General features: G+C 56.6%; 3 protein-coding genes across 3 annotated transcripts in view; 2 read left to right on the forward strand and 1 right to left on the reverse strand.

The window, feature by feature from the left end:
• Window positions 1-4,167, forward strand: part of ACA1_087970 (NACHT domain containing protein) — a gene marked incomplete at both ends in the record, with an annotated part of 6,955 nt that extends 2,788 nt beyond the window's left edge. Inside the window, 15 exons of the mRNA XM_004338567.1 lie at window positions 51-386; window positions 462-615; window positions 714-832; window positions 928-1,090; window positions 1,178-1,230; window positions 1,255-1,523; window positions 1,612-1,697; window positions 1,763-2,049; window positions 2,141-2,343; window positions 2,436-2,606; window positions 2,717-2,965; window positions 3,052-3,196; window positions 3,270-3,649; window positions 3,788-4,010; window positions 4,084-4,167. Of these exons, the coding sequence (XP_004338615.1) occupies window positions 51-386; window positions 462-615; window positions 714-832; window positions 928-1,090; window positions 1,178-1,230; window positions 1,255-1,523; window positions 1,612-1,697; window positions 1,763-2,049; window positions 2,141-2,343; window positions 2,436-2,606; window positions 2,717-2,965; window positions 3,052-3,196; window positions 3,270-3,649; window positions 3,788-4,010; window positions 4,084-4,167 (2,922 nt within the window). The remainder of the gene's footprint in view (window positions 1-50; window positions 387-461; window positions 616-713; window positions 833-927; window positions 1,091-1,177; window positions 1,231-1,254; window positions 1,524-1,611; window positions 1,698-1,762; window positions 2,050-2,140; window positions 2,344-2,435; window positions 2,607-2,716; window positions 2,966-3,051; window positions 3,197-3,269; window positions 3,650-3,787; window positions 4,011-4,083) is intronic.
• Window positions 4,168-4,324: 157 nt separating this feature from the next.
• ACA1_088080 (uncharacterized protein) lies at window positions 4,325-5,068 on the forward strand (the record flags this gene model as incomplete). The annotated part of the gene is made up of 2 exons (XM_004338568.1): window positions 4,325-4,383; window positions 4,459-5,068. The coding sequence occupies 2 exons, from the start codon at window positions 4,325-4,327 to the stop codon at window positions 5,066-5,068; spliced, it is 669 nt and encodes a 222-aa protein (XP_004338616.1).
• Window positions 5,069-8,821: 3,753 nt separating this feature from the next.
• Window positions 8,822-9,599, reverse strand: ACA1_088090 (retinol dehydrogenase 14 (all-trans and 9-cis) family protein; the record flags this gene model as incomplete). Its single annotated transcript, XM_004338569.1, has 5 exons — window positions 8,822-8,938; window positions 8,997-9,088; window positions 9,149-9,283; window positions 9,408-9,524; window positions 9,596-9,599. 5 exons carry the CDS (start codon window positions 9,597-9,599, stop codon window positions 8,822-8,824), a joined length of 465 nt encoding a protein of 154 aa, XP_004338617.1.
• Between the last annotated feature and the right edge of the window lie 78 nt (window positions 9,600-9,677).

Below are 9,677 nucleotides of genomic sequence, written 5' to 3' on the forward strand. Positions count from 1 at the left end.
CCACACCTGAGAGGCCTGTCTGATACATTCGTCGTTGTGTGCTTGAACAGCAAATCACTGTGGGACCGCTGGATCTCGATGAGAGGAAGGAGATCGTGCGTAAGACGCTGTGGGAGTACCGAAAGAAGCTCGATGATAGGCAGATGAAGCGGCTGCTCAGCAAGAAGGACGCCTATAAGCCCCTCTACCTCATCGTCGCATGCGAGGAGCTGCGCGTGTTCGGAGTGTACGAGCTGGTCAGCGAACGCATCGACTCCATGGCCGACACCGTGCCGGCGCTATTTGAGGAGGTGCTGATGCGACTAGAAAAGGACCACGGGTGGGACCTGGTGCGAAACGCGCTCGCCCTGTTGCAGTGCTCTCGCGGCGGCCTGCTCGAATCCGAGGTGCGCACGACACAACATGCAACATACACATATGTATGACACGCTTGCTGACGTGGAGTGGATTGATTGGGTCAGATGGTGACGCTGCTGTCAAGCCCCATCCAGCCGGATAACATCGATAGGGCCGAGACGACCTTCATCGATAGCCTCAGGAACGGCACGGGCATCGTTCCGGCCTCCGTCTGGTCGCGTCTCTATCGCTCCCTCAAGCCCTACCTCCGACCACCTGGTACGCACATATACGACACGCACACGCACACGCACACGCACACGCACACGCACACACGCACACACGGGCGTCGACTAACGCTCAGGCATTGGGTGCAGGTGAGTCTGGCGAGGAGGGCGTGTTGGACTTTTTCCATCAGCAGCTGTCGTTTGCGGTGGAGCGCCGATACCTCCAGAACAGCGCCGAGCCCGAATTGGCCCAAGCCACGCACGCCCGAGTTCGTTCTCCTTCGCTCTCCTTTTATTCTGTCGCTTTTCGTTCTTCCCCCCCCCCTGCGCCGTGCTGACGACAGAATGTGTTTGGAATGATCAGCTGGCCACGTACTTCTGTCATCTGGCGGATCCGGAAGGCGACCTATCGTGGAGCAGCTACCACAGGCGTGGCATGTCCGAGGTGGCTCACCACCAGACGCAGGCCCGCATGTGGAAGGAGCTGGACTCCACCCTCTGCGATCTGGCCTTTATCGAAACCAAGTGTACGCACACATTACACACACATTACACAATTATGGTGCACATGTACACTTGAGCTCATATATTCACTGGTGTCGACAAACGATCAGGCTCAATGGGAATGACCTACGACTTGGTGGCGGACTACCTCAGCGTGGCCGTCGTGCTGGACGACCCCAAGGCGCAGGTGGCCAAGCCCGTGCGTAAGAAGCTCATCGAGTTTCAGCGCTTCGTCCAGGCCCGCGCCTACATTCTGGCGTCCAGGCCCGAGCAGACGTTCGCGCAGGCGGCCAACCTGCCGGACTCAACCGCGCCGGCCAGCAAGGCCATGGCGCGCTGGTACGCGGGCAAGGAGTCGCGACCGTGGCTCAAGTGGGCCAATAAGACCCAGACGCCCAACCCGTGCATCATGACCCTTGCTGGTGCGCCACTCCTCTTCCTCATCCTGCAGGAATTGTGCACGATTACTGGGTAGTCTGGATGACGAGATTTGCTGACTGTGGTTTGTGGTGACGTCATCAGGTCATGGCATGGTGGTGCGCAGGTGTCAGTACTCCCCGCTGGCCGGTTCCAACCGCATTCTCTCCTGCTCCGACGACAACACGCTCAAGATCTTCGATTCGAGGACAGGTGCGCACACCACCGCAACGCTCGCACCGCACACACGCACACGCGACTGACATTGTGTCGCGCAGGCGCTGAGTTGACCACGCTGAATGGACACACGTCATCGGTGTTGAGCGCGACGTATTCGCCCGACGGGCGTAAGATAGCGTCGTCGTCGTGGAACAAGCAGATCAAGGTGTGGAACGCCGAGACCGGCGTCGAGCTGGCCACGATCACCGGTCACAAGGGAGTCGTGACCCAGGTGCGCTTCACGCACGACGGCCGACACATTGTGTCGTGCTCGCTCGACAAGACCGTGCGTGTCTTCTCCGCCGACACCTACACCGAGATTACTGCCATCAAGGCACATTCCGAGGTATGTCACTGCGCCAACACACGCACACGCACGCGCACACACGCACACACGTACACACCAAACGAGACTTACCTGAGTGCAACGCCACCAGGGAGTGAACAGCGTGGCCTGCTCGCCAGATGGAAAGTCGATTCTTTCGGCCTCGACAGACAAGACCATCAAGAAGTGGAACTGGGGCACCTGGGACGAGGCGTGCATATTCTCGGGTCACACCAATGCCGTCAACCGGGTTGCGTTCTCGCCGGACGGCAGCAGTGTCGTGTCCGGCAGCGACGATAGGAGCGTCCGATTATGGTAAAACGCACATGGCACACGCGGCACACGCACATACCACCGCACGCGCACGACATGAATACTGATTGGGGGTTTGATTTCGAATGGTCCAGGTCGGCCGACGGTTCGCTCAAGGGGACGCTGACCGGCCACAAGGACGGCGTGGCGGCCGTCAGCTTCTCGCACGACGGCAAGCGCGTGGTGTCGTCGTCGCACGACAACATGATCATCGTGTGGGCCGCCACCGGCTCCTTCCACCAGCTCGCCATCCTCATCGGTCACACGTACGCTCCCGCCGCCAGTTCATCCCTTCATGTTGGTGTTGTTCTTTCACGACACGACACGACACGACACGACACACACGACACGACACGACACGACGCGCGATGAATAGGGGTACGGTGTTCGATTGCTCGTTCTCGCCGGACGATAGCAAGATCGTGTCGGCCTCGTTCGATCGCACGGTCAAGATGTGGGAGTGCGACCCAGCGTGGGTGCCCCAGGGGGAGAAGGGCAAGTCGCGCCGCCCGCCCAAGCCCTTCACCAACATCACCGGCCACACGGCCCGCATCCTCAATACGGCCTACGCGCCCAACGGCCAATTCGTAGCCACCGCCTCCCGCGACAAGACCCTCAAAGTCTGGTACGTTCGTACACCATCGCACACGACACGACACAGACACACACGATACACGGTGGCACACGCTCACACACACGTGTCAATCGCAGGAACGCACACACGGGTGTGGAAATGGCGGCGCTCGAGGGCCACAAGAGTAACGTGTTTGCGTGCGACTGGTCGCCCGACTCGCAGAAGGTGGTGTCGGCGTCCCGCGACAACAACGTGGGCGTGTGGATCGCGAACACTGGCCAGGTACCACACACACACACACACAACACAGCACACACGTGCGTGTCACTGACATGTGCATGTGTGCGGTGCGAAGATGGTGGGAGCGATGAGCGGACACACGGGCGTGGTGCTCGACTGCAGCTGGTCGCCCGACAACTCGGCCATCGTGTCGACGTCGGCCGACAAGACCATCCGGCTGTGGTGCCCGCAGACCCAGTCGCAGGTGGGCATCATGTACGGCCATCGGGAGGCCGTCAACTGCTGCGCAGTGTCGCCCGACGGCCGGCGCGTCGTGACGGGCAGCGACGACCGCACGCTCAAGCTGTGGGACATGAAGCGCCGCTCCAAGCTGGCCACCTTCAGCGGCCACCAGAAGGGCATCTTGGCCGTCGCCTTCTCGCCCGACAGCAAGAAGGTGGTTTCCGGCGGCAACGACAAGCTCCTCATCGAGTGGAGCGCAGTCAACGCCAAAAAGTAAGCGCACGACACACGCACCACCCACACACATGGCACACACACACACGCACACACGACACACACGCACACATGGCACACACGACACGACACGACACGACACGACACACGGTGCGGTTACTGATGTGTGTTGTGTAGGTTGGCTGTTTGGACCAAGCACAAGGCGCAGGTGACGGACGTGGCGTATTCGCCCAACGGGCAGTACATTGTGAGCGGCTCCACGGACAACATGATCATCATCTGGGACGCCCACACCAAGCAGGAGGTCTGCGCGTTCACGTGCCTGAGCCGGGTCACCTCGGTCTCCACGTCTCCCGAGGGCCTCGGCATCGCCGTGGGCGACGGGTCCGGCACCTTCTACGTACGCCTCTCCCTTCTTTGATCCTTCATCATGTCGCACGCGCACCGCACAACTCACGCTGAGCACACTGCAGATCTTCACCCCCGTGGGTCTGTCGTCCACGGATGGTGGCGAGTCGGACGCGAAGTCCAAGCAGAAGGAGAAGACAAAGAACTGACACCACCTTGTCCCGAACAGATTTGTTTTTGATATTTCCCCGCCAGTAGTAAGTTCGCTGAACCGCGCCTGTATTGCTCTTTCCTTCGACGATCGTGGCCACTTTTTATTTTTATGTCTCCGCTTTCTTCGTTCTTTCTTTTCCTTCTTGTCCGACCATGGCACACAGATTGGCAGCCCCCAAGCTGGTGACCCTCCTCCTTCTGGGCGCTCTCCTGTTCTGCTGCGCCGTCGCCTGCGCTCCGGCACCCTCGCCCCCGTCCTTGCCTCCGGCCTACCGCGCCACCTTCAGTCGCTACACCACCTTCACCCTGGGCGCCAACTCCACGCAGACCGACGGAGTCATCTTCCAGAGCAACGTGTTCCAGGCCTCGAAGGTGGTCGGCCGCCAGGACTACTTCGACCAGACCGTTCTCATGCTCTTCGCCAAGAACGAGACCTACGCGTGGCTCACCTGGTGGGGCTTCTGTGGCAGCAGCCGCGGCCACCTCGAGTACTTTGACGTACTCCAGGACGCCATCAAGGGGACCTCGTTCGCGGGCCTCGTACGTATGTCCGACGGCCGCCCGGCCCAGCTCTGGGAGTACCGGTCGCCCAGCTTCAGCGACTGGGTGCGCCGTGTGTGGGTGACCAACGACACGCGTCAGGAGCCGCTCCGGGCATGCTCCTACTGGGCCTACGACAACACGGGCTACGATGTGGAGTTCACGGGCGTGAGCGCAGGGGGGTCGCCGGACGACTTCAAGCCGGCCGGCTCGTGCTCGGTCCCGTCCGTCGTCGTCACCGGCCACCACGGCTTCGACTCGAATGCAGTGGAGCCGAAGGAGATGCTGGCTGGCCGCCGTGCGAGCGAGGCCATCACCGAGGCGAGCTTAATGGCCAGGAAGCTGAGAAAGGATTAAGCATTCATGAAGGCCAAGCCAGGTTGTGGGAAGTTCTGTACTGTAAGGACAACCAACAGTTCCTGATTGTGATTGTGTGATCGATCCCCCAGAATACACCGCACCATATGCTTTAAGCTTGGGCAGCTACCCACTACCCCCCCCTTCCAAAAAGCGTATGGTGCCCGTGGGAACAGCCTATTAATTAATTATCCCTGTGGGGCAACAGCAATAAAATACACACGCCCGACAGGGCGAAGGGGCGAAACTACAAGATGGAAGCTGGGGTGGTGGAAGCAAGTGAAAGGGAGGTCGTATTCCAACGTAAAGCTAGGAATTGTAGTGTATGTAAACGCAAGCTGAAGGAATGTAACAAGGATCTATGCCCAACAAAAAAGAAAAGAAAAATCGATCGTGGTAAGCCCAAAAAATATGTATTCATCTTATTATTATTGAAATTTATTTATATTTATGCAATTAATTGGTTTGTTGCCTCAGCAGGAGCATCACCAGTGGCGGTCTCAGCGGGCGCACCACCGGCGGCGGTCTCGGAGGGCGCATCGGCCGCAATCATGCAGTGGCTGCACAACAGAAATGGAAGCAAGTGCAACTCACTAAAGATGCCGAATGGCGAGAAAAAGAGGGGTGGTCAGAGACTGAGCGTGCACTACCACCACAGGATGAGGAAGTACCTGGTGGACCAAAGAACATCCCAGCAGCAGCAGCAGCTTCACGTCTTCAGCTTTTTCTTCTCTTCTTCTCCAACTTCTTCAACAACAGCGTCATCCCTCTATCATTGGCCCAAGCTGCAGAGAGAGAGAAAGCACAAGAGGAAACATGAAACACTCATCAGCATGCTTGCAGCCACCACAAATCCTTCTCTGTTTCCATCTCTTCTCTCTTTTGTTTTCTCTCCATTTCTCTTATCATGGGGTTCACCCCTCATGCAAAGGAAGAGGACTATTGGAAGAGAGGAGACAATGTGTGTGGCAGCAAGTTCATCTGTAATGTGATGAGTAGAGAGGCATACCATGAAATGAAGAAGTTGCTGTGGATTGACATTGACAAGCTGATTGAACACCTCAACAAGAAGTGCCAATACTACTAGGAACCCTTCTGCAACATTGCAGTTGATGAATCTCTGATCCTGATGAAGGCCACACCCTGTTGGTGTGAAACTCTGGTCAATTGTTGATCAAGAGCAGTTCCTCTATGGTGTCTTGCTCTACAAATGCATCACTGGAGGGACCAAGGAGGCAACAACAGCAACACTACTTCAGATGGTGTCATACCTCCCTGGTGGTTGTCACTTCATCATTTGAGCCAACTCCTACTTCAGTGCCTTTGACACAGCCACCAGCCTTGACGCCCAAGGGTATTGGTTCACCCTGTCCTGCTGGAAGGATCGCCCATCACAGCTCTTCAGCCACTTCCTTCACACTTGCAACACCCAGCCAAACACCTGCACCACCCTCTATCATCACTCCTCCACCACACAGCGCATGATGGCCACCATCAAGTTCCAGCATCAGAAGACAGAAGGAGAGAAGGTGGTCAACTTCCTCAGCAACATCTTCACAGGAAAGGGTACCATGATGAGGAAGAATGAGCCAATTGTTGACATTGCCCATGACTACAACACCCACATGGGCTATGTTGACCAAGTCAATGTGGCCTGCCAGTTGTTTGCCTATCCCCACAAGCTCATCAACTGGAAACACACAGTATTCTTCTGGTTAGTTGAGGCAACCATCCACAACTGCTGTGTCATGTGGGGGCATCTCCACCCCTCAAGGAAGGAGAGCTTCAGTACCTTTTGATGGGAGCTGGCGGACAAGCTGCAGCAAGAAGGAATGGGTCTTCAACATCACCACCACTACCTTGTCTTGGGCAAGAGGAAGAAGTGTGCAGTCTGCCACAAATGCAACATCAACTCAAACACCACGCTCAGCTGTCCTGCCTGCAATCATCTTCCTCTTCATTGGAACTGCTATCCCCTCCTCCATCCTCCTCAGCTCACCTCTCAAGGACAGAAGTGAAGGCAAGATGAACCTGATCTTGGCCAAGTGCCAAGCAGTGAAGTCAACACAACTGCCAGCAAAGAGGGCAACCTGAGCAAAGACAATGACAGGTACCTGAGTGATGATGGCAATACAAATCTTGCAGATGATGGTGGAGAAATTGAGAGCGAGGGCAAGGGCGAGGGCGAGGGTGAGCAGGGAGAGGGTACCAACAATGATGTCCTCACTGAGTGGATGACATGGCTGCTGTCCACCCAGGGTGATGAAAGTGAACCAAGAGCGAGTACCAAGAGTGAGGACCAAGGCGATTGACTCAAACTGTGACCAAGGTGAGCAGACTGAGCCAAGTGTGAGGAGGGAAGGTGGATGGCTGAGGATATGATGTAATGGTGGAGGGGAGCAAAAAAGGAGGATTTTAAATAGATGGATGTATTTTCAATCCTCCTTTTTTAAAACAAAAGAAGCACAACTTGCAAGATGGGAGGGTGTGGGGTGGGGAGGGTGCAGGCGATTTGAGGGCAAGATGGGAGGGTGCGGGTGTGGAGATTGGAGCGCGAGTGTGGGATTGGAGGGCGCGGGCGTTTGGAGGGCGCGGGCAATTTGAGGGCAGGGGCGTGGGGATTGAACGCAGGTGCGGGCGAGGGGAAGATGGAAGTACAAGAAGATGGAGGCGAAAAAAGCTTGTGTTTCTTTCACCCACCAAGCCGTCCCAAACAGTCTACACCGGAGATAACAATTTCAATTGTATTTCTGTTTGATTCTTGACCCACATGGTTGTTGCCTGGGTCACCATACGCTTTTTGGAAGGGGGGGGTAGTGGGTAGCTGCCCAAGCTTAAAGCATATCCTCTTTTTTTTGCAGTTGGCATCTTCCCACCCCCTTTGTTGTGCCTATGCACACCTCCTAGCCAAGCAAAGGCTGGACTATGTTCAGCTTCGTCTTGCAGGTGGTTTGTCTTCTCGTTGAGGCACTGCAACCACATTGGCCTGGTTAAAAATCTGATTGGTTCAGTGTTGATCCTATGTTGCACTCGAGTGCAGACAAAATCAGACCGCACTGTAACAAACGACAAAAAAGTCTCCATCTGGTGGCTGTTGGATACGGCCATACTGCGCAGAAAGCACCGCTTCCCATCCGAACAGCGAGTTAAGCTGCGCCAGGCGGTGTTAGTACTGGGGTGGGCGACCACCCGGGAATCCACCGTGCCGTATCCTCCTTTTTGCTTCTTCACTCTCGCCACTATTGCTTCAGGTCGCCTCATCATCGTCTGCCACAGCTGACAAACTGGGTGAGCCAAACCTGCCTTTTGCACTCAGGCCTGAGGCGAAGACAGTTTTTTATTGTCGACATCAGCGCACTCGCCTGTGCGTGACCTAACACACTGACTCGGTAGGTGGTAGGATGCCCAGAGGGCCGTGCTGTAACGGCCTAGAGATACCCCAACTCGGCACTGCCCGATGATTTGAGGGCCAGTCATTGAATGACCGTAGAGAAAGAAAATCAGCGCGAAGCCGTCCTAGCTCAGTCGGTAGAGCGCAAGACTCTTAATCTTGTGGTCGTGGGTTCGAGCCCCACGGTCGGCTATCTCTTTTTGTTTTTGTACACAATCAAGCGAACTGCTGCAGATGGAGGCCAGATAAAACCATCCATTGACCTGGTCCTTGTTCGGATGGAACTTTGATCTCTCTTGTTTGTCCTCTCGTTTTTTTATCTTTGTTTCGCAATGAAGCTGCAAAAGGCCTGATGAAGGGCTCTAGTGGGTGGTATCCTCCTCTTTCTTCTCGGCCTCAGTCTCATCTTCTTCCGCAGGCAGTCCGACCAGCTCCAGCGAGGCTCGCCATAGCTTGTCCTGCGCCTCAATGTCGCGCGACTGTGGCACGCAAAGTGTTGGCCCAACGCGACGACATGACACATGCGAGATAGAGTACCTGGGCTGATGAGGGGATTTCGCGACAGTCGGAGTAGTACTTGCCGCCGACGCCCTCGAGTTCGTCCGCCGTGGCCGCCCAGATCGTGGTCTCTGTTACGCGTGTGGTGAGCCACCAGGCATTGCGTTGGAAGACTGAGGCGAGGGGAGTACCGGCGCCTTGGACGGGCGTCTTGAAGAAGACGGAGCCCAGGCCGAAGGCGATGTACTTGAGCGGGCCGGGGAGGTCGCGCCACAGGGACGTGTTCACCACGCCCGGATGGAGCGCGCAGATCGTCACTCCGCTCCCTGCGGTCACATGGAACGATACGACACGCACACGACAATACAACACATGATGCACGCGCAGTATGTGAGCCTCTAGTGTAGCCACGTAGCGAGTGTGTGTGTGTGTGTGTGGCGTGGAGCGCACCTTCGAGGCGGCGCTGTAGTTTGTTGGCGTGGAGCACCTGGGCGAGCTTGGACCGCGAATAGGCTGTGTAGCGGCTGTAGTTCCGCTTGCTCTGCAAATTGTCAAAGTCCAGATTGGCTGCACACAGCGGACGCTTGGCGTCAGTCACACTGAGCCGCACGCAGACACACGAAGTGCATGCCACGTACCCATGGTGTGCGCGCGCGAGGAGACATTGATGATCCTCGCAGGCGCCGATTCCTTCAGCTTATCCAAAAGCAAGTGCTGCAG

The sequence above is a fragment of the Acanthamoeba castellanii genome (genome assembly GCF_000313135.1).
Source record: "Acanthamoeba castellanii str. Neff unplaced genomic scaffold scf7180000084639, whole genome shotgun sequence".
NCBI lineage: Eukaryota > Discosea > Longamoebia > Acanthamoebidae > Acanthamoeba > Acanthamoeba castellanii.